Raw genomic sequence first — 25533 nt, forward strand, 5'->3', positions numbered from 1 at the left:
ACACTCAGTTGACAATTTATTAGGAACATCTAGCTAAAACTGATATAGTCTAATACAACAGCCCTGCAATAAATCGTCCTTCATGAAGATTATACTGTTTATACAGAGGTGTTTCTGTTATTTAGCTTATCTTTGTTGATATAAATGGGTTAGACAAAATAATAGAAACATTTGGAAGCCATGCCAAGTGTCTTTATGTAGCAGTAGTTTTGTGTTGACATATCAGTTTCGAATATTTCTGACCCTTTGATTACTAATAATCGGAATCAGCACTGAAAAAAACATATTGGTCCATCCATATCGCTGTTAGACAATTTAGGTTAATTCTGTCCTTGATTAATTAATGTTTTATTCAGTTAATACCAAGCAATACACCATGAATGAATGAATCCAAGTTTATGTTAAGTTCTATGTGCTTCTATACAGTACATAATATATACAGTTCATCATACTATTTGCCATGTTTTTTTAAAAATCCTAATAAGTCCAACAGATTGAATGATACTGCTCTGATCATAGGTACTTTCTTCATCTCTAATGTGGTGTTCCTTAACTAGTTATGAAATAAGTAAAATAAAGTAATTTGATAAACATGACCTACTCTGTCTTTGTCCAATCTGCTAAGATCAAGAACTGTCGGGTGAGATGCTGTGATGCATTGTGGGGGTTTTCGTATCAACAACTTCACTTCAGGCCTTTCTTCAGCCTTGCAGGTAGCACTCTTTCAAACATACATATTTACATTATATATTATATATATTATGTATATATATATATATATATTATATTATATTATATTTACATATTATTTAAGTGTTTCTGGTTTAAGAGCACCGTCCACCAGTGTTTAAGAAAATGCTTGACTGAAATAAAAGGTCTTTAGTTTGGTTTTAAAATAACACAATAATGGGGCAAGTCTAAGATCAGCAGGTAAACTGTTTTAGGTGCATAGATGCTAAAAGCCATCTCACTACACTTTGAAAATGCTCTAGGTTCATGGAGATTTCCAACCTATGATCTGCTGGGATTTAAAACTAATAGCATGTCTGAGATATACTGTGAAGCCAGACCAGCAAGTGCTTTGTGGACCAAGAGGAGGATTTTTTAAATTGTATTCTGAAAACAACAAGTAGCCAGGGAAGGTTTCAGAGAAGAGAGTTATGTGGTCAGATTTTTCGCTGGACCGCAGTGAGTTTGAGAGTTGAGTTTTACTGTTAAATGTTTGGTCAGCTGAATAACATGTGACATTAGTCATGAAGTTACACCATTGGTCTGTTGACTTGTTTTTACGTACTGGTCTGGACTCCAGGTATTCACAGATCAGCAGTCTCTGTTGCTGTTTTCTTACTGTTCAGCTGAATGACGTTTTCTGTCATGTAGTGGTTAATCTTTTCCAAGCAGCTGACTAGGGAGTGAATGAGCCCTATCTTTCACCTGGGGTGAAGTGCAACTCAAGTGTCCTTGCTAGTTTCGGACTGATACAGTTGTCATTGTTGTGGTTTGGGTTTTTCTGTGTTTAGTTTTTGCCCCTGTTTGACTTTTCTCTCTCCCCTTCCTGCAGTGAGTGCCGAGAGGCGGGGCGATCTCCGGGAGTGCATTTTTCCCATTTGAATGGTGATTTTCTGTTCTACGTTTTGTGTTGGTACTTTGTTGATATTTTGTTTGGTACTTTACGCTTATTCCTCCTAGAGTGATTTTTTGTTGCTACTTTGTTGAATAAACCAGTTTTTGTATTTATTCTGCATCTGGGTCTGGCCTCCCTTTGTCTGGTCCGTAAGAGTTATTTTTCCATCCGGTGCACACCTTGTTTAAATAGCAGTTGTTTAAATTGACCAACAAAAACCTGGTCTTAAGTAAATGGCACAATATTTCACCATTATTTTAAGGGCACATTGTCAATATGCGCCTACATAGGTGGGTGTACAGCGTGCCTGTTTAGCACAAGCAGAATGTTCTGTAAATGAGCTTCAGATTTTTGACGTTTAGTCAGGTGGAACATTAGAATGCAGCCACAGAAGGTCAGAATATTCTTTGTCGGTACAGATAATTTAAATAACATTTGTTTAAGCTTTATTAAAGTAATGGTAGAAAAAAAAATGAAATCATACTTTTTAAGGAATTTACAGTGAATCTTAGTGTCTCCTGTTATTTTTTTCCCCCAGATGCACCAAGGATCCAGCTGATTAATAGCAATAGGTGGATTTTTCTTCATCTGCTACGTTGCACCATCACTTCTGGTATAGATTCATTGACTTTTGTGGTATGTTGTGATTTTACTTATTAATACACTGTATAGTTGGGATTCTGACATAAAAGATAGTATAAATGTTTGTCCACATATGTTGTTAGAATTATATGGAGAGTATTGTGGAAAACAAGATAAAACTGAATTGGAAAATACAAGCTAAAAAACAACAGACCACAACCCCCTAAGCTCCACAGCACACTTCTTTCAGACGTGAAATCATGAACTCCTCATTATAGTAACCTTAACAAGGCAAGATAGACCAATGGAGAAATGCCAGTTTTAGTTTTTCAAATCATCCTGGGGGGCTCTGAAGAACTATTTGTGAACAATGAGTTGATATTGTAAATTTACATCTGAATATATTAAATAAAAGTGTTATAAAGTCAATAGTGGTGTGTATGTTACTTGGAATTAAGTTTCCAACCCCAGCTTAGTTGAAAGACAGGTTTTTAACATTACTTTACATACTTAAAGATTAAATGTTAACACAAATAATGCAAGTTGAAGTTTGAGATCATTTTAATCTGTTTTACACAGTTTACTTTGTCTTCCAAAACAAAAGGTTTACTTTACAATATTAAGCATGTGTTAATATTTAATTGAATGACACTTTATTTTATTATTAGGAAAAAGTTTCTCTGCAAAGACTTTAGTGGCGTCACTTTATTGATGGTGTTTGATTGTAATAAGTCAGAAAAAATCTGTAAAATAACAGTTTTTCTCTGCAGAACTACAAGTGGGATCACTGTATTAAAGGTGTTTGGTCATAATAATTTAGGAAAAGATCTGTAATCTGTAAATGTATTTTTTTACACTTTATTTGAATTAGGATATTTAACTTTTACAGTTTTTGTTTGGCAGCCGCTGCTACCAGTCATTTGACCGTTTTTTTAGGTAGTTAGTCACTGCGATGAAGAAAACAGAAACATTGACTGTGTTCAGACAGAGCAGCAATAAAGTCTGCCAGTAACAAAAACTCAAGACTGGAGATGAGACACCACACTGACGTCAGCATGACAACATGTCAGCACAGCCACACGTCAACACGTGAATGCTCACAAACTACTGAAAAAACATTTTACTGCAGTAGAAGTGAAATCACTTTGTAAAAAATGTTCTCAGGTAAAAGTACAAAGTGAGTCAGTTAAAATGTCTCTGAGTAAATGTGTTACTTTTTAAAAGGGTAGGGGTAAAACATGTGATGACAATAATAATGATAAAAAAAAAAATTAACGAGCATCTTTAGGTTGCCTGTAGTGTAGTCTAATACTACAATCCTGCAATAAATCCTCTGTCTTGAAGATTCAGTTCAATTCAATTGTATTTATAGTGTATAGTGTTTTGTGCCAAATCATAATAGATAGTGTAGCGGACACTGGTTGGTGCCAGTAACCAGACACAAGAGTTATGGTAAGGACACTAGGATCCTTAAGAAAACACTACTATTACCTTTAACACCCTCTCATACCCAAAGGAGGGTCTCAAGGAATCACAGACCCCTGTCATAAACCGTCCTACATTCCAACCTGAACTGATAACCATTGTTCTACATTTTAAAGCATGTTTAAAATATCATTGAACTAAATGTCTCATCGCAATGTAATTCATTTATTATTATTCTGGAAAGATTTTCATGAATTATAGTTCAAATTTCATTTCCTAAGCCCAAAAGGAAGCTGAACTATATTTAATCAGTTCTGAGGTAAATATCCACCGCACTACACTACTGCCCATCTAGGTACCACTCTGGATCCCTTATCCTCTAGGGAATTAACCTAAACAATCCAATACATCACTTTACTATTACTTTTTGATGTCGTAGCTTTAGCCATGTATTTGTGTGATTAAGAATTGTTATCTTTGTGTTAGTCAATGCATTCCATGTGTACTATCAACCCACGATATACAGTATATTGTTATTCCAGTTATATATTAGCAATAGCTATGTAGTTCATGTAAGACGTTTTTAAATATGAATGGGCAGTGGTCGGAGTAGGATACGCAACACTTACACGTAAAACCAAATAAAATAAAAGAAACGTAAGATTTTATTTCTCTCTTTCTCTATAGAAACAAAGAAAAGAGAGGGAAAAATCTAAGGGGTGGTGATAACTGTTAAACCTTCCAAATCGAATCACACACAGGTGTGCATCAAGACAATTTGCCATTTTTCCTTTTTGACAAACCCACATTTTTGTAAAGGTTTTGTGTTGTTGGCAAATTCCTTCCAAAGTTGTCTGGCAAAAGTCAATTAAACACAAAAGCTTATTCCGCCACCAACCTCCGGCCGTCCGGCTACTAGACTGACCAGGACCGGCTGACCAGATCTTGAGAGTGCCTACGGAAGAAAGTCTGCTGGCAGACTGCACCGGCGCTGAACCCACCAAGACATTGGCAGAGCCGTCACCCCTGGTGATGGTCGTCATCTCCAAGAGAGCCACTTCCCGGTCCACATCCTGGTTACCTGGCAACCTTAACTCCCGGGCTCCAACCAAGATCTCAACACCGCGCCAGAACTCAAAGTAGGCAACTCCATCCTCTGCTTCGAACTGCGTTGATGTCAGAATAATCTTAGTTTCTGACCTAATAACTATAATTCCTTACCAATAAGAATAAATATGCTACACATAGCCGAATTTATTCTCTTCCCCCGTCACCCAATATCATTGCTAATTCAGCTGGTAGAAATAGGTATTGTTAGATATAGTTTTGTATTCATTATCATTGTTTATTGTATTTCACCTGTGCCTAGAAAATAAATCTTATTAACTTGACCCAGTCGTTGCCCTGTGTTTCCTTGAAGTGGAGATCGGAGATCAATGTAATCACAACGTTTGATGTGAGATTGATCAAACTAATCCATAACTAATCAAGTTGTCTTCCATGTGGACTGGTGTCCCCTTTTCAACAAGAGCAAGTTCTACATTGTGGTATTTACGCTACAATAGATAGATAGATAGATAGATAGATAGATACTTTATTTATCCCCTGAGGGAAATTCACGTGTCCATTAGCTCATTGTAAAAAAAAACAGTTAATGATAAATAAACAATAATAATTAGATTAGTCCACTTCCTTTGGATGAGGTGTTCTACAGCCTGATGGCAGTAGGAACAAAGGATCTCCTGAACCTCTCTGTTCTGCAGCGCAGATAGATGAGACATTTGCTGCACCTGTAGCTGCTTCTCTGTCCTGCCATAATGTTGTGGAGAGGATGGTTGGTATTGTCCAGGATGGCCTCTTCTCTCCACAACAGTCTTGAGTGAGTCCAGACTCCTGCCAAACACAGACCCAGCCTTTTTCACCAGCGTGTTCCATCTCCTTGTGTTCATATCTGACATGCTGCTGCCCCAGCAGACTGCAGTATAAAAAAGTACACTGGCCACCACTGACTGATAAAACATGCAGCATTTCACTGCAGACATCAAAGGACCTGAGCCTCCTGAGGAAAAACAGCCAGCTCTGCCCCTTCTGTTAGATGGCATCTGTGTTCAGGGACCAGTCCAGTTTACTTTCCAGGTGCACACCTAGGTATTTATAAGTGTGCAACACCTCAATGTCCTTCCCTCAAATGTTGACTGGCTGAAAGGTGGGCTTAGACTTCCAAAAGTCGATGACCATCTCTTTGGTCTTGGAGGTGTTCAGAAGGAGGTAGTTCTTGTCCATTCATTGAAGACCCTCGTCACATCCCTGCCCTCCTCTTCCTGCCCGTTCATCTTGTCGTGTAATCCACAATCCAGGACGTGAAGCAGGGATCCACTCCCATCCCTTCCAGCTTGTCTTTAAAAATGTGGGGTTGGATGGTGTTAAATGCACTTGAAAAATCAAAGATCAAAAATCAAAGAACATAATCCTCATGTAACTACCTGGTTCATCCAAGTAAGAATGGGCCCGGTGGAGCATATAAAGGACGTCATCATCCACTCCAATATGTTCATTGTAGGCGAACTGTAGTGGGTCTAGTGCATGTTCAACCTGTGGCCTCAGAAGGCAGAGAAGCAGCTGCTCCAGGGTCTTCATGAGTGATCATGTGTGATGTGAGGGCCACTGCTCTGTAGTCGTTTATATCGGCTGGTCGTCCTACTTTAGGTACTGGAACAAGACATGATGTTTTCCACAGGACCGGGACCCTCCCTGTTTGTGGACTTAAGTTGAAGATCCTCTGGAGAGGCTCAGCCAAGCTGCACAGTCCTTTAACAGCCTCGGACACACACCATCCAGGCCTGCTGCTTTTCCAGGACATAGCCTCTTGTGCTCTGCTGTTACCTCTTCCGCTGCAAAGGACAGGAGACTTGACCCCAGTGTGGAGGGAGTTGCAGGCTGTGAAGAAGATGCCGTACAAGAAGCTGCAGCTGAAGAAGTGGGAGTGAGAACAGGTGAGGTTGTGTTAAACCTGTTGTAGAACAGGTCATTGGCCTGATGATAATGTTCAGTTTGTAATAAAATTGTTTCAGAAAGTTGTTGATTCAACTGTATGATCATTTTGGAGGATGTAGTGTGAGGAGCTGTTGAACTATGTTACATTATACAAAGGTGTTTCTGTTATTTAGCCTACTGATATCAATGGAGTGGACAAAACAATAGAAACACCTGGACGCCATGGCAAGAGTCCTCATCTATCAGTAGTTTTGTCATGGCATATCTGTTCCAAATATCAGTAATTGTAATCAAGGAGCCCTTGATGACTAATAATCGATATTGGAATTGGCCCTGAAAATATTGTATTGGTGAATCCCTAATCTGTACACGTTCTGATGTACTGCCAATCATAATGTGTGATGTTATCTGTAAACACAAGACCCTGAGCACATCTGGTACATACACTGACCGGCTTTGTCACTATGAAAATCTGTAAATAAATTTTGTGCAATACTTAATGTTATCTGTTCTGTCATTCTCTGATTTACCATTAAAGTTACACTGTAAAAAAAATCTGTAATTTAACAGAATTTTTACTGTATATTTTACAGACTTTTCCTGTATTTTTAAAATACATGAAAATATTAATACAATTACAAAATTAGAATGTGATTTTACATGTCAAATGTAAAATAACATGAAAACACCGTAACTGTGAATAACCATAAAATTTCAATTTTTTTAAAAGAAAATTACGTTTTTTTTCACATAAAAATACTGTTACTGTTACTACTCGTAATTTCACAAGTATTTCTTTGTTATTTAAGAGATTAAACTGTTAAATTCAAGTTTAATACTGTAAAAAGATTATAAAATGAGATAAAATTACTGACAATTAACAGTGAAAGAAGTACTTGTTCTGTAATTTTATTGAGATTTGTTTGTTAATTTACAAAAATCTTGTGTAATTACAGAATTTTTCACAACAAAAATGTTGAATAAATGTGTTTTTGTCAATGTATAACATGTATAAGCAGTGGTAAACTGTATAAAAACTATATAAAAATATAGTCTTTATCACTGACATTTTTCAGATTTTTTCCCTATTATACTTTTAAGGTAAAGTCAATGTTTGGAAAACGGGTTGTAATAAATATATGCATTTTAAATTTGAGTACACACCCTGGACTATGGAAGCATATTGCATTCACTTGAAGAAAAAAAAAAAAAAATCCGGTTTTTCTGAGTATTTTATTTTTTGGTCTGTTTTTCGAGGTAATCATTTCTGTTTTTCTGAGTAATTTTTTCTCTCCTGTTTTTCTGACTAATCTTTTTTCCTGTTCTTCTGGCTATTTTTTTCCCTGTTTTTTGGAGTAATTTTTCCTGTTTTTCAGGGTAATTATTTTTCTGTTTTTCGTGGTAATTTTTTTCTCTGAATTATCGAGATACTTCGAAATCTCGCGAGAACATCCAATCTGCAAGTGACTCCCATGGTGACTCCTGCTCCGCACATTCAACTTTCTACCATACTGGGTCAATTAAGGTAAGGCATGTGATTAGTTACACACAGGGTATGATACTCTTGTTATGTTTTAGACTTTATCCTTCTATTGTAATTCTATAATTGCTCAATGTAGCAGGGAAGGAATAGACCATTAGACTGTATATAAAAGAGGAATAGACAAACATGTCTATGGGCATGACAGTTTTGTTTCCATCATGCTGAACATTGTTTCTTTTATCAAAAATGAATCGCCTTTCTTTCATTATATTGGCTTGGCACAAATAAAACGAGCCCTTCGTCATAATGTTAGGTTATATGCTAATCGTAAACACTCTAGAGACATAACATGATAATACTAACATAGAAGTTGTTTAACATGGGGACACGTACATGTATATGTAAACAAACAGAACGTTGCCAGTAGACTAGTCACTATATTGACACCATTGTCGGACCATGACAAGTGTTTTGAGTTGCTGAGGTTGCTGTGGTTCGCATATGGGCTCCCTCTCCTTTGCTATTTCCTATGTATTTAATACATGCACACTGAGGATCCTGCATGAAACGTCCATGCACATAATTATTTGTGTAGGCCCATGTTGAATAAAACAATTTAAAATTTAAAACGTTTTTGCACCTGCTTACTGGTAAAGTACAGTTACTCATACCCTATGTTGCAAAGCCCCAATCTGGATTTTATTGACTTTTTGAAAAGTAATCATAGTAATAACAATAATACTAATAATAAAAGCCCAGTCTAAGCAGCTGAGTTAAGTCTTCTGCACTATCAGAGTGATGTTATTGTTTATGAATAACCAGTGAAGGCTTTCATCACAAAAGGACACTACACAAATCAATTTTGTTGGTGATTTGAGTGAGCATATTCAAATGTGTAATGACAGGTCAACTTTCAAATGATCACATATTGACAGAGTGTTTATAGGTCAATAGTCAAGCCATGAAACATCCATTTCAAACAAAATGATTTTATGCTTTCATATAATTCGACAATATCGTGATACAATTTGGCTTGACAGTTTTAAACATGTTAACTGTTTTTGCAGTGCCAGCAATGGCTACATCCTCCACATCCGGCCTCCCACAAGATGATGGTCTTTGGATATTTCTTCGCAACAGAGGTGTTCCTGAGGAGAGCATTCAGAAAATGCAGCAGGATCATGTAAGTCACACCTTCAAAAGCTGTTTTTGTACTGTCTCATACTGTCCATTGTATTATTATCTGCATTTGGCATTTATAATTGGTTGTCCTGGAATTTAGCACAGAAGTAAATTGTCTTGGAGATAATACAGTTTAAGCTGTGTCATGTTTGATGTATACTTTTTGTTTTTATTTCAGATTGACAGCTCGGTAGTTGGAGAAATAGATGATGCCACTATGGCTGCTTACATTCCAGCCTATGGTGACAGGATTGCCACAAGGCGTTTCTGTATGGAAAAACAGAGAAGAGGTGGAGACGATACAAAAAGACTGTCCTTATTTAAAAAACTTTAAAAAAAAAAATGGGCACAATGAGCAACAAAGACAGCGATCAAGGTTTGGAGGAGGAAAATACAGTGCAACCAACAAATATGCATCTAAAAAGTAATAGGAGAGCCTGGAAGACAACCAGAAAAATTGAAATAGGGTGGATACATGACAACAAACAAGTCAGAAAACGCAGTGGTGGAGGAACCAGAGTTCTTGATATGAACAAGAATGCCACTAAAACTGAGATTCTGTCTTAAGCTAAAAAACTGTTTTTCCCTAATGAAAAGTCAACAATGGGAAAGTGGGAAGAGTTCAGCCACGATATAGTTAACTTCCAGGAAGCACAAGTTGATGAGGATGTCAGTGTGGGAGAATACTACGAGACACACAAATTGGGGTTGTTAAGATTTTATTTGTTCACAAAGACCCTGACCGGTGAAGATGACCCAGAGGAAGGAGCTGATATACAGACAGATGAGCAACATGAAAACACAGCAGAATTTGGACAAGATAAACACACAATGGAAGAGGTCAAGCAGCTGACAACGGAAAGATATAACAGTGAAAATCAAATACACACAGTCCAAGATGATGAGCAAAACACTGCCACAGTGTCAGCTGTTGTCTCTACTGCAGCTGTTCAGATTATTGATCTTACATCTCTGTGTACTCCTCCTTGAACCGTCACCTTACCGTGGTGGAGGAGTTTGAGAGCCCTAATGACCCTAGGAGCTATGTTGTCGGGGGCATTTTGCCCCTGGTAGGGTCTCCCAAGGCAGATTGGTCCTAGGTGAAGGGCCAGACGAAGAACGGTTCAGAAGATCCTTATGACGAGTACTAACAAGAACCCGAGTACCCGGCCCGGAGGGACACCGGGGCCCCGCCCTGGAGCCAGGCCTGGGGTTGGGGCCCGTGGAAGAGCGCCTGGTGGCCGGGCCTTAGCCCATGGGGCCCGGCCGGGCCCAGCCCGAACCGGCTACATGGGTTCGTCTCCCAGTGGGCTCACCACCTGCAGGAAGAGTCAGAGGGATCCGGTGCAGTGTGGATTGGGCAGCAGACCAAGGCGGGGGCCTTGGCGGTCCGATCCTCGGTTACGGAAACTGGTTTTTGGAACATGGAACGTCACCTCTCTGGCGGGGAAGGAGCGGGAGCTTGTGGAAGAGGTCGAGCGATACCGGCTAGATATAGTCGGCCTCACCTCGACACATAGCGTCGGCTCTGGAACCCAAGTCCTTGAGAGGGGCTGGTCTCTCCTCTTTGCTGGAGTTGCTCCGGGTGAGAGGCGGAGAGCCGGGGTGGGCTTTTTGGTGTCCCCCAGGCTCTCTGCCTGCACGTTGGAGTTTACCCCGGTGGACGAAAGGGTTGCGTCCCTGCGCCTTCGGGTCGGGGATCGGGTTCTGACTGTTGTCAGCGCTTATGCGCCGAACAGCAGTTCAGACTACCCACCCTTTTTGGAGTCCTTGGGACGGGTGCTGGAAAGTGCCCCGAAAGGGGACTCCATTGTCCTACTGGGAGACTTCAACGCTCACGTGGGCAATGACAGCGTGACCTGGAAGGGTGTGGTGGGGAGGAACGGCCTGCCCGATCTGAACCCGAGCGGCGTTCAGTTATTGGACTTCTGTGCTAGTCACAGCTTGGCCATAACTAACACCATGTTCAAACATAAGGATGTCCACAGGTGCACTTGGCACCAGGACACCCTAGGTCGCAGGTCTATGATTGACTTTGTAGTCGTATCATCAGACCTGCGGCCGCATGTTTTGGACACTCGGGTAAAGAGAGGAGCAGAGTTGTCAACCGACCACCACCTGGTGATGAGTTGGATCAGATGGCGGGGGAAGACGCCGCGCAGACCTGGCAGGCCCAAACGGGTTGTGAGGGTCTGCTGGGAAAACCTGGCGGAAGAACCCGTCAAGATGATTTTCAACGCACACCTCCGGCAGAGTTTCGACCGCGTCCCGAGGGCAGTGGGGGACATTGAGTCCGAATGGGCCTTGTTCCGCTCTGCTATTGTTGAGGCGGCTGTTGCAAGCTGCGGCCGCAAGGTAGCTGGGGCCAGTCGTGGCGGTAACCCCCGTACCCGCTGGTGGACACCGGCGGTGGGGGAAGCCGTCAGGCTGAAGAAGGAGGCCTACAGGGCGTGGTTGGCCTGTGGGTCTCAGGAATCAGCTGACTGGTACCGGCGGGCCAAGCGGAGTGCAGCTGCGGCAGTTGCTGAGGCAAAAACTCGGACGTGGGAGGAGTTCGGTGAGACAATGGAGGAAGACTATCGATCGGCTCCAAAAAGGTTCTGGCAAACCGTCCGGCGCCTCAGGGGGGGAAGGCGGCAACTCGCTCACACTGTTTACAGTGGGGGCGGGGAGCTGCTGACGTCAACTGAGGATATAGTAGGACGGTGGAAGGAATACTTTGAGGAGCTCCTCAATCCCACCAACACGTATTCCGTAGAGGAAACAGAGCCAAGAGACCTGGGGATGGATGATCTAATCTCCGGGGCAGAAGTCGCCGACGTAGTGAAACAACTGCGCGGTGGCAGAGCCCCGGGGGTTGATGAGATCCGCCCTGGGTATCTCAAGGCTCTGGATGTTGTAGGGCTGTCTTGGTTGACACGCCTCTGCAACATTGCGTGGACATCGGGGGCAGTGCCTTTGGAGTGGCAAACCGGGGTGGTGGTCCCCATCTTTAAGAAGGGTGACCAGAGGGTGTGTTCCAACTACCGTGGAATTACACTCCTCAGCCTCCCTGGTAAGGTCTATGCCAGGGTACTGGAAAAGAGGGTCCGATCGATAGTTGAACCTCAGATCGAGGAGGAGCAATGTGGTTTTCGTCCTGGGCGTGGAACTGTGGACCAGCTCTTTACCCTCGCTAGGGTGCTGGAGGGAGCATGGGAGTTTGCCAATCCAGTCCACATGTGTTTTGTGGATTTGGAGAAGGCTTACGACCGTGTTCCCAGGGGCACCCTGTGGGGGGCACTCCGGGAGTATGGGGTGGATGGCCCCTTGTTAGTGGCCATTAAATCCCTGTACCAAAGGAGTGTGAGTCTGGTTCGCGTAGCCGGCAGTAAGTCGGACCTGTTCCCGGTGAGGGTTGGACTCCGCCAGGGCTGCCCTTTGTCACCGGTTCTGTTCATAACTTTTATGGACAGAATTTCTAGGCGCAGCCGGGTGGTGGACGGGTTTGGTTTCGGTGGCGGGAGGATCTCGTCTCTGCTTTTTGCGGATGATGTGGTCCTCCTAGCTTCATCGAACGCCGACCTTCAGCTCTCGCTTGGGCGGTTCGCGGCCGAGTGTGAAACGGCTGGGATGAAAATCAGCACCTCCAAATCTGAGACCATGGTTCTCAGCCGGAAACGGGTGGATTGCCCGCTTCAGGTCGGGGGGGAGGCTCTGCCTCAGGTGGAGGAGTTTAAGTATCTCGGGATCTTGTTCACGAGTGAGGGTAGGATGGAGCGGGAGATCGACAGGCGGATTGGGGCGGCGTCAGCAGTGACGCGGACGCTGAATCGGTCCGTTGTGGGGAAGAGGGAGCTAAGCCGGAAGGCGAAGCTCTCAATTTTCCGGTCGATCTACGTTCCGATCCTCACCTATGGTCATGAGCTTTGGGTAATGACCGAAAGAATGAGATCGCGAGTACAAGCGGCCGAAATGAGTTTCCTCCGCAGGGTGGCCGGGCTCAGCCTTAGAGATAGGGTGAGGAGCTTGGTCATCCGGGAGGGACTCGGATTAGAGCCGCTGCTCCTCCATGTCGAGAGGAGCCAGTTGAGGTGGTTCGGGCATCTAGTGAGGATGCCTCCTGGACGCCTCCCTGGGGAGGTGTTTCGGGCATGTCCCACCGGGAGGAGACCCCGGGGTCGACCAAGGACACGCTGGAGGGATTATATCTCTCGGCTGGCTTTGGAACGCCTCGGGATTCTCCCGGAGGAACTGGTGGAAGTGGCTGGGGAGAGGGCTGTCTGGACCTCTCTGCTGAGGCTGCTGCCCCCGCGACCCGGATCTGGATAAGCGGGAGACAACGAGACGAGACGAGACATATTCACCAAATTTTGTTAGATGTAATTGTTTGGCTCCAAATGACATACAGTAACTTCTTGAGAGAAACAAAAAACCAGGAAGGTATATTTCCTCAATGCTACAATAAACAATAACTAAATATCAAAATAGAAAAAAAGGTTTCACTGCTCGGTATTAACAGTCTGTAAGAGCTACATTTGAAATTCAGCATACACACCTTAAGGTCAAGATATTGTAACCTGTTTAATTTATAATTGANTGGATAAGCGGGAGACAACGAGACGAGACGAGACATATTCACCAAATTTTGTTAGATGTAATTGTTTGGCTCCAAATGACATACAGTAACTTCTTGAGAGAAACAAAAAACCAGGAAGGTATATTTCCTCAATGCTACAATAAACAATAACTAAATATCAAAATAGAAAAAAAGGTTTCACTGCTCGGTATTAACAGTCTGTAAGAGCTACATTTGAAATTCAGCATACACACCTTAAGGTCAAGATATTGTAACCTGTTTAATTTATAATTGATAATGAATGTCCTTTGTAGGCTGGTCTTTTTACAATGCACCCAAGATTTTCCATTTTTTCAACAACATGTAACATGTGATGTGATATTTCATTGCCAGCACTTATTTTGATGTGTAATTTTCCCATAATGAATAGGAAGAGGATATACAACGCACAAACTGGAGATTTCCATTAGTAAAGTTCAGTTTTTTACTGTTTAAACACAATACCCTTTACGGTGAAATTCATGGTCCATAAGATTTTCTACCCTTATGTGTAGGCTTACATGCCGTCTTTTGATCCGGTAGAGCAGGTTGTGATCATTAAACTTCAGCTCGTATGTAAGCACGTAAGAACATGTACAGCTCAATGGCTTCCTCTGGAGAGGTGGGTGGATGAAGACTGTTTTCTGCCATGACAAAGCAGCAAATGTCAAACACTGTATTATCACATGGATACAGTCCTCTCTGAAGGCATTCCTCTCTGCAGACTTCTATCTTTTGTTGGGATACCTCTTTCAGGTACTCTCTGGCACCAAAAAGTTGGGGTAGGGTGTACATCATCACTGGGCACCCACCTGGAGACACAGCATTTCTGCATGGGCGAATTCTGTGAGTGTTCCAGAGGTGAACAACTTCTTGCAGTTTTCTCTAAAGATAAATAAAAATAGAAAATGAAAAAATCAGTTCACACATGATCATTAAACCCAGTAATGTAGTTCAAATCAGCTCCAACTTAAACATCTGCAATAATAAACTGTATTATGCAATTGAAAACTTCAAAACACTGACAGTGAACATTTTATTGAATACTTTTCATACTGTAAGTACTTCGGATATATACAGTAGCCTACTTCTGATAATACTGTCCTTTAGTAAGGTTTTGAATAGGCCTATATAGCCTACATGGAGTAAGCTCTTTTTCACTAATATCAGTGGGCCTATGACATTAGTACCACTCTCACCCACTACACAGGGTACTGCTTTCTGTGAAGTAAAACATCTGAATACTTTAACCACTAAGCAGGCAGGTGTCACAGTATTATTCTGACATAACCGCAAGGTTGACAAACTAATAATAATACCATCTATATGACTTAAAGACAGGACAATCTCCCAGTGTCTTAAACCCAGATCAAAGTAAAACTTGATTAAACTACACAAGCAGGTCATGTTTGCTTCAATTAGCCTACATCAAGCTCTCAATAAAGAGTGAATGTATCCAATCCAAACACATTAGGGCTGGGCAGACAATCACTACACAGAAACAAGACCAAGACAGGAAGCAAAACATAGACACACAAGGAAACCTTATTACAAAATAAAACAGGAAGTGAAAAAGTCCAAAACAAAACTAACAAAAAGTGTCTGCCATGGCAAAACATGACAGAAAAACCGTTAAAAAAAATTACCTCGAAAAACAGAAATAATTACCTCGAAAAACAGGAATAATTACCTCGAAAAACAGACCAAAAAATAAATTACTCAGAAAAAAATGATTTTTTTTATTTTTTTATTTTTTTATTCAAGTGAATGCAATACGCTTCCATACTGGACAGAAAGGTGCCGTATTCAAATATTACAGTTTGAATCTTTGCCGTCCAATCAGAGCATTGCACTCGGCTCTGCCTCCTGGAGCTCCGGGACAGTTGTGTGTGTGAGCTATGCTACACTCTCTGCTCTCCTCCAAAAGTCCGTCGGCTAACTTGCTCCTCCAGAACTTTCTGTCTTCAGCTGCCAGGGAAAGGTGGAATCAAGTTTAACAAGGTAAACATTTTTTATGAGTGGAATTATTTAGATTATGTTGTTTATGTGAAATTATGTAGATTATGTGTTTTCAATTGCTACTAGCTAACGTTGCCAGTGAAGGGCAAATTAATAAGCATTTTAGCTGTGTCCAGATACTTTACCATTAGGCTAACGTTAGCTCTAAGGTAACTTACAGCTGGTTCTGTCGTTGGTTGTTAGGTTCATAGACTGTAACATTATCAGCCGGTCTGTGGACAATCTTTTTCTCCAACATTTGGCGGCCACAGTTGCTGCAGAGGTTGAAATTTGCTGTGGAAGTCAATGTTATGCTTGCGGCTATTACAGACTCCCGCTTTTTTCTCTTCTTTGAAGTGACATCGCCTGTGTAGTTGCTTTTGAGTGTTTTGAGAAAAACGCGGTGCCTGATTTTGCATGCCAGGACATACTGTATTTCAGGCCAAAGTGTCATATTTACCTTAGTTAAGTTATACTGTTCATTTGTTGATGATTATAATGTTATGGCTGTTTGACCATTGTTAAAAGATGTACTCCTGTTGTCAGGGTGTTGTGGTAAGTAGGACCACACAGAAACAGGACCAAGACAGGAAGCAAAAACACTGACACACAAGGAAACCAATTACAAAATAAAACAGGAAGTGTGAAAAGTCCAAACAAAACTAACAAAAGGTGTCTGCCATAACAAACCATGACACCTGTTGCATTTGTGGAATATCTGTTCAGTTAGTAAATGCATATGTTGTGCTGTCCAGCAGGCTGAGCCAAATATGTCCAGTGGTCCTGAAGTCCCGAAGTTGAGTGGTCCTCAGCTGAATCCTTGACATTATTACTTTTCTAGGTAAGATATACAACTCTAGAAAAAGTAAATGATGATTACATTGTGAATAAATAAATACATTTTTAAAACTTTTTCTTTTTTCACGTGTTAGGACATTGAGCTTGGCCCATTTAAAAGCTACCAAGTTCACCTCAGCGTTGTCCTGGTGTTGGTAGATCCATGAGCCTTCGCGTGGATCTGTTTCTGTATTCTGTCGGCACATTTCTGGTGAGTAATTCCATACAAACACAAATTCATACACACTTCCAGTAAATGTTGACTTAAGTGTTGTACACAGAACTGCAAAGCACAGTATTCCCGCCTTGAACAGGCTGTGCAAAAAGGGGCTTAACATTAACACTAGTTAGATTAACCTCGGTGGATCGGGTGGGTTGAGCTCAAAAAATGAACATTTTGATTAATAACGGATGAATGGATGGAATGTTAAAATGAGGAACATAGTAATTAAATTCTCTAAAATTTTGTACATTATATTTTGTTGACATGCAAATTATATAGGCACTGGGAGTTTATTCGAAAACTAGATTTTATTTGGCTACCTGTTCATCTGACTACTTGTTAGGTTATATTGTGGGGATGACATTGGTGCTTTCATAAAATATTTACACAATCAGATTTTTGATAAATAATCATCAGTTATGACTAAGTGTGTAAAGGAAAATAATAGAATAGTCTGGTAAGTTCAGAAAATGATATCACTTTACTTTAATGCAGCCAGAGACAAAAGACAACACTAAAATATCTATATATTTCCCAGTCCTAAGCCGACACTACTGGTTTTTATTTTAAGTGTTTTGGTGCTGTGAAATACTGTATACCGTTATTGTCAAAAATTCTAAAAATATTGTGATATAAATTTTAATAAATATTTCTCATCACAACTTTAGTTTCAATGAAACAACTTTTGATCATAAAATAATTGTTTTCTCTGCTCTCTCCCTTATGCTGGTGTTAGGTCAATTGCTGCAACTCAGTTCATCCAACCTGGCGAAACCCTTGATGTCCACATACAGTAACATTTGCTGCGCCCTTGCTACTCCCTTGCATCAACAGCTACAGGACAGGACAGGAGGAGGCAGCACCTTGGAAACATCCTGACTAATAAAGGACACTTTTATGGCAATGGACTTTTCAAAACCTTGGACTTCTATCTCCCTATGGACTGTAGTAGTAAGCCAGGGTATACCTGGGTTATACAACTCACATTGCATAACCCAAACCGCCTGTCCAACATCAGTAATCTTAACCATCAAGATGATCTGTAAGTATCATACTGAGCACTCGTGTATTTTTATAAAAAAAAAAACTTGTTTAATGTTCACAATCTTTTTGGTCATTAAAGTATTACATCCAACTTTTGCCTTGTATGTGTTTTCGTTGATGTTTTTAGTAGTGTAAGATAGTGTTATATAACCAAAGGTTTTTGGGTTTTTACCAAAACAGGCTAAGATACTGTTAATAAAATACTTTTTTAACATGAAAGGTATGTTAAATATACAAGAAATCTATATAAAATTACATGTAAAAACCAAAAATTAACAGTAGATTGTTGCAATTTTAAACCCCCTACCGAGGTTTACCGAAGAGAAATCAAATGTTTTTATGTGTGGTATGTCATTTTATTACATCAAATATGAATTAATATTTTCAAGTTCAAGTTTTTTATGTAAAATTATGTAATAAAAACCAATTAATAACAGTACCTTTCTGCAATTTTAAGCCTTATTATTTGTATCATAACAATGTTAGACCTTATTTATAGGTAATTTCATTGTTTTTATATGGGTAAATGGTCTTTATTAAACATTAAAAAGCCCCAAAAATACGGAAAATCTCGTGTAAAATTAAAGCTATAAACTATTTTAATTATGGAAAATTACTGTATTTTTATGAGATAGTTATTTTCCGTTATTTTACAGTATTTTTCTGGCGCCCCAGCTGCTGGAATATTACTGTTTTTTTAAAGGTTTTTTTTTTTACAGTGTACTCATAAATTGCCTGTTTGCCTATTTTGGATGAAATTTAATTATGATTAAGAAGAGAGAGATGTTGATCATTCAGGTCTCAGTGATGGCTGAAGCATGTGGAGTTTTGTGCATTGAGCTGATGAAACTGTGATTTGAACCTCAGCAACAAGGAGGAAACTGGTAAAATGTCAAAAAGATAATCACATTGGTTTAATTTCTTCAAACCAGTACATCGGTCAGACCCTAAGCACACCAAAGTTGTTTCAGCTGATCAACAGGGTGGGGATAATGGCAGACACACAGGTAGAGGGAAGGAAGAGCATTGATAGGACCAACAGTGGGAGTGCAGTGGTACCTGCAGCAGACATGACCAGTCTAAACAGCTCCCTGTCTGTGTGCTGGCACCTCCTAGTTACAGATCTCAGAAAAATTATCAATTTTCTTCAGTACCCAACATTGTTGCATGTGCCCTGGTTTTGGTGTCCTGTCCTCTCGCGGCTGCACCTGCCTCCCAGTTCCCTCTGCCTGGTGCACACCTGGATGCAATCGGCACTCGGGGACAGAGGGAAGGGATAAAAGGGGCGGAGAGTGCAGAGACAGGGAGGAGACACACACACACACAGACAGACAGACAGACAGACAGACAGACAGCTGTATCTGGGTGAGGGTTCTTTTGTCCTCTCTTCCTTCTCCAAGCCGGGTTCGTTCCTCCACGCACAGTTAAGTGCGGTTGGGTTTTGTTATTTTAGTTTATGTTCTTTCGGGCTGGAGATTACCGGTAGTCATGTTATTCGTCTTTTATTTTAGGTTAAGTTGGGTTTAGGTACTCTAGGAGGAAGCGCTGGGAGCGACAGCCCACTGCGTGGTTGGCCCAGCGTTTACCTGTCGTTTGTTTATTTTGGCCAGGATCTCCAGTCCTTTTTGTTTTCTTTGGTTTAGGTTGATAAACTATGAATAATTTCGGGGGATATTTCAATAAAGCTTGGGTGAAATGTTATTCTTGTCTGGTGTCCTTTTTACATATGTTGCAGCCTCCTGCCCCTTTTGAGCTTTATTCTTGGAGGCCGTAACAAACATGAAAGGGGTGTGGCATAGTTAGAGAGGAACAACTTGACCTGACAGCAGTTGCGGTCAGTTTGAGTTCATGTCAATCACAATTTGAAAACTTTCATCGGCCAAAAAAAAACAAAACATCAAAATCACAGACACTCTTCAAACCAAATCCTCAGCTTTGGTTTGCAGTTCAGTTTATTTACCAGAATACCACATTTTGGATATCAAGGCATTTTAGGTTAAAGTGGAGTTTAAAAGTCATAAGTTTTGAGTCCTGTAACTTAAACCTGCAAATTATATATGAGAAACTGGAACAAGCAATTATTTTTATTGAGTAAATGACTTCAGAGAATCACCTATTCACTGAGGTGTTTTATGTCTTTGTGTCATTGTCAGACGACACCAGGCTGAGGTTCAGCAGCAGTCGTGTTGCTGTCACAGTGGGCAGTCTGCTGGACGACCAACACTGGCACTCTGTCGTCATTGAGCGCTTCAACAAACAGGTGAACCTCACAATGGACTCCCACACGCAGCATTTCCAAACCAAAGGGGAGGGAGACTCACTGGAGGTCGACTATGAGGTTAGTCCACCCTGTCATTAATTCAGACTGAAGAATAATTTCAGTACCATGAGTAAAATTGAGTGGGGGGAGTTACTTCCCTATTCATGAGAGCAGACAGAGTAGAGCTTTCTCTTCCAGTGTGAATGTATGCAATTCAATTTAACAGATACTGTAGTTAGCAGTGGAAAGAGAATTTTTCAGTTGCTTTCAGATTCAGTAGGACTTTGGGTTGAGTTATTTTATGTACTAAAACACTCGTCCGCCTGCTCCTGTACTCTCCCTGTCTGTATCCTTTCTGTCCTGCTCATGTGTACCTGAATGAAGCCAATTAGAAACCTGTTTACCTATCTCAAGGACAAATCAGGTTTCTATAATCCCCTACCTGACAACAGAAATCAAGTTTCTATAATCCCCTACCTGACTACAAAAATCATGTTTCTATAATCCCCTACCTGACAACAGATATCAGGGCCTGTATTCACAAAGCATCTTAAGGCTAAAAGTAGCTCCTAACTCAAAATAATGGGTGTGTCAGTCCTTTATTTAGGACTCATTATTTTTCTAACTAAGAACTATTCACAAAGTCTAGGAGAAGTTAGAAGCAGTCAAGACTCACTCACTAAGACCAAATCATAAAGAATCTTAAAGAGCTGCCGTCATTCTACATCTGTCATGGTTTGCTATGGCAGACACCTTTTGTTAGTTTTGTTTGGACTTTTCTCACTTCCTGTTTTATTTTGTAATTGGTTTCCTTGTGTGTCTCAGTGTTTTTGCTTCCTGTCTTGGTCCGGTTTCTGTGTGGTGATTGTCTGCCCCGCCCTAATGTGTTTCACCTGTGTGCAATCACCCTTGCCTCCCTTGTCTATATAGTCTTTGTGCTCCCCTTTGTCTGGGTCGATTCGTCTGTTGTCTTTGTTGTCTCAGGGTTTATCCTTAGCCTGTTCATGCCTGTTGATTTCTGGATTTTCCTCAAGCTGTTCAAGTCTGGTTTGTCTTCGTTCTGTTCATGTTACCTGTTCATGTTACCTGTTCATGTTACCTGTTGTCATCCCCTATGGTTCCCTATGCTTGTGTTAGTTTAATAAACCTGTGTGCGCCGTCTCCCATGCGTTGGCTGCATTTGGGTCCCCTCAAACCCTGACAACCCTGACAGTTGTGACAACATCGCAGTGTTTTGGAAACCTTAAACGATGCTGAATTACTTAAAAGAAACGACTCAATCACGAGGGAATAATGATCGCTGTTTGTGAGGGACTCTAACATCTCCTACCCAACTGAAACAACCTGATCAGTGTGGAAATTAAGTGTTTGGCAACGCTGCGTTACTTGGCAACAGAGAAAATGCAACTTTGCAATGCTGACAACTTGGAGATCTCCCAGCTGTCTGTAAGCTTATTCACCAAACAACAAATGTCTCTGTAGATCATAGAACAATTAATTTCATTTCCTTTAGATGTTCAACAACTACAGAGAAAAAGCAGCTTCATGGTCGGTCTACCCAGTGTGATCGATGCCATAGATGGAATGCATGTAAAAATGAGTGTACCATCACAGGATGAGGAGGTATTTGTAAACAGGAAAACAAAATCACACCATCAACACACAGGTTGTACTGGATGCCTGTACAGTTGTAGACACTGTTGTACAGGGTACTGTACTGTGTCCAGGATCTACACACGATTCATGGATCTAAATGGAGAGTGACCTGAGGCAGCTGTTTGAAAGGATCATTTTCCAGCTGGTTGTCACCTGGTGGGGGACAGTGGAACTCTTTTCACACTTCAACCCACAGCCGGGACCATAGCTACATTACAATAGGTACAGCTAGAACAGACTGTGGCTAATAGGCTGCCAGTTAGTTTTAGTTAGGTTGTCTATGACAGATGAGCTCTTTATTGTAAGTTTTTTTTTTATTTTTTTTTTAGTAAAATTAAATTCTCCGGGGTCGACACAAACCTTATCATATAGATGCATTTTGGAGAATGTAATACTTTTGTAAACAGCAACCAATCAGTTATTATAAAATTTTTATTTGTTTATTTCTCAGTGTTTTTTATTATTACTGTGGGATGTTGCCCATGTGTTTTCACTGGCACAACAGTTCTTTCATCAACCAATCACTGTGGTTCTTGTAAGTGAGCTCATCCATGAAAATTAACGTCAGCCATAGCAACGGAATCGCACTCTTAGCTTAGGAGTTTTCACTTTTCCTTAGTAAAAGTTGGTCTCAGCAGCTTTGTGAATAGGACTTTTAGTCAAAAATTTTTAGTGTAACTTCTCTTAGTGGTAAGATAAAATGCTTTGTTAATACAGGCCCTGGTTTCTATAATCCCATAAGTGATTTAAAAAATCAGGTTTCTATATCCCCTACATGACTACATGTCTCTGTGATATGATTATAATGTTTTTTCTGCGTTCTTCATTAAAAGCTGAGTTTTGGCGGCATTCCGCTGCCCGGCAAACCTGGAACCTTTCTCAGGAAGAACTTCCACGGCTGCATTGAAAACCTATACTACAACGGTATCAACATCATTGACCTGGCAAAGAGACGCAAGCCACAGATTTACACAGTGGTGAGTTTCTTTTACTCCACTATACTCTATAAACGCGCTATATGCACTATACTCATCCACTGTTAAGGCCTGGTTTGTTCTGGACCCAAATACAGACACAAGGTAGCTGAGGACAGAGGTTACAGAGGTGGAGATGAGGCAGGGGACAGGCAGCCTGATGAGTGAGGGGACTGAGGCTGGTTGGCTGAGATGATGAGGACAGATGCAGTCTCTCCACAGAGAAGTGGACACTGGTAATCCTTAACACAGGAGAAGCTTGTTTGAAGTTTGTCATTGTCATGAGGAAACATGGAAAATAATTCTGGTACAAGATACAGACTGACAGACAGGGTAAAGATCAGTGAATATGGCAGAACATAAGATTATTAGAGGATGGGAGACAGGTGTGGAGATGAAGCAGCAGTCAGGTGAAGGGGTAGGGAGGTGTGGAGATGGAGACAAGAGGGGAACTCTGTGAGCTGTGACATCTAGTTGACAGGGAAATGTTGATTCTATTCAACCAGTGTCGGGACTATAAATGTAGCTGTAGTGAAACTTCTTCACAGTTATCCAAGCAAAGGAGCATGCAGATAAAAAAATATATGTATTGTATATATGTATAAATACTTTTATGAAAAAGTTTAATGAATTTTCTGTTTTTCCTAAATGTCAGATGGCCATTCATTTCAAATAGGCTGATAATTTCAGTTTATTACAACTTCATATTCATAGTTTTATTTCTGTCAGTAATAATAACATTGTACTCACAATGTAAATAGCTGAAATATGGGAACACGTTGACATCACTGGAAAGTCCCAATGTCAGCCAGACTGTCAGTCAGACAATCAGTCAAACATACTGTTGGAGCCTATTGACTTAAGTTAAATATTGGTTTAACATAATAATTGTTTTTGTTTTTGGATTATTTGTAAATTAAGTTGAAAATTAATTTCTATGGATAAAATAAGAAAAGGAATTAAGAAAGAATTAATATTTATTGTTATTATTGTAATGGATTGTTGATTAGGATCCTCCTCCTCCTTGCCGCCCATGATTACAGAGGGACCACAGCTGGTTTCTTTGTGTTCTTCGCTTGATGGATTGAGTGAGGCATGGGAGGAGATGATACAGTTTTTCGACCGCTAAATACGCTAACAGTAAAGACTCTAAAGTCAACCTTAGTTTCTTTATTTGTTTATTTATTTGTTTATATACTGAAAGTTAACCGGAGATCGTTTTTTTGTTTATGGAAATAAAAACCAAGTTTTTAGTTGAAGCCATCTCTGTGCGTGCTTATTTTGTTTTAGTGAGTCGTAGCCCTCCTCCTCACAGACTGCTCTTTTATTTTTGAACTTTTTGAATCATGTTTTGGGTTTGTTGGAATACAAGAGCAGCCATAACACATACTGTTATATTATCCTTTGGCTCTCTCATCCTCAAGGGAAATGTGACCTTCTCGTGCTCCTGGCCCCACCTGCCTGCCTGCACCTTCCTGAGTTCCAGCAGCAGCTTCCTGTTGCTCCCAGCGGCTGCACCATCTGGCCTGATGGCAGGCTTCTCTGTGTGTTTCCAGTTCAGGACATGGAACTCTGAAGGGCTGCTGCTCTCTGTGCAACTCAGCCGAGAGTCCTGGAGACTGGATCTGCATATCAGCAGCAGCCAGCTCCTCCTGACCCTCCACAGTTCAGGACAGCAGAGATCAGAGGCCTTGGCAGGTCAGAAAACACACACACACACACACACACACACACACACACACACACACACACACACACACACACACAAACACTGAACTTCTTAAAAAGTCATTGTTGGCTTGGTCAGCTGGTCAAGTGCAGTACTGCCCCATGATGAAAGTGAGACTGCTGTTAACATGTAGTCATAATAGGCCATGTTTCAGTCACTGTTTCAAACTTGTTCCATTGTCATGACAACAGAAACAGAAAAAACATGTCAATGAGAACAGCTTTATTGAGAATTCAGCTGATTCACAGAGGGGACGCACAAGCTGGTTCTTTGTGTTCTTCGCTGATGGATTGAGTGAGGCATGGGAGGAAGATGATAACAGTTTTTCGACCGCTAAATACGCTAACAGTAAAGACTCTAAAGTCAACCTTAGTTTCTTTATTTGTTTTATTTATTTGTTTATAATACTGAAAGTTAACGCGAGATCGTTTTTTTGTTTATGGAAATAAAAACCAAGTTTTTAGTTAAAAGCCATCTCTGTGCGTGCTTATTTTGTTTAGTGAGTCGTAGCCCTCCTCCTCACAGACTGCTCTTTTATTTTTGAACTTTTTGAATCATGTTTTGGGTTTGTTGGAATACAAGAGCAGCCAATAACACATACTGTTTATATTATCCTTTGGCTCTCTCATCCTCAAGGGAAATGTGACCTTCTCGTGCTCCTGGCCCCACCTGCCTGCCTGCACCTTCCTGAGTTCCAGCAGCAGCTTCCTGTTTGCTCCCAGCGGCTGCCACCATCTGGCCTGATGGCAGGCTTCTCTGTGTGTTTCCAGTTCAGGACATGGAACTCTGAAGGGCTGCTGCTCTCTGTGCAACTCAGCGAGAGTCCTGGAGACTGGATCTGCATATCAGCAGCAGCCAGCTCCTCCTGACCCTCCACAGTTCAGGACAGCAGAGATCAGAGGCCTGGGGCAGGTCAGAAAACAAG

The 25533-nt window shown here is 41.0% G+C and overlaps 1 protein-coding gene across 1 annotated transcript in view; it reads left to right on the forward strand.

The window, feature by feature from the left end:
• The window catches only part of LOC111228102 (contactin-associated protein-like 5), a 141601-nt gene that overhangs the window by 37844 nt on the left and 78224 nt on the right, over positions 1-25533 (forward strand). The window contains exons 7-9 of the mRNA XM_022753915.1: positions 20143-20327; positions 22739-22882; positions 24304-24577. Of these exons, the coding sequence (XP_022609636.1) occupies positions 20143-20327; positions 22739-22882; positions 24304-24577 (603 nt within the window). The remainder of the gene's footprint in view (positions 1-20142; positions 20328-22738; positions 22883-24303; positions 24578-25533) is intronic.

Source organism: Seriola dumerili, unplaced genomic scaffold (assembly GCF_002260705.1).
Source record: "Seriola dumerili isolate Sdu_G_001 unplaced genomic scaffold, Sdu_1.0 BDQW01000200.1, whole genome shotgun sequence".
Taxonomy (NCBI): Eukaryota; Metazoa; Chordata; class Actinopteri; order Carangiformes; family Carangidae; genus Seriola; species Seriola dumerili.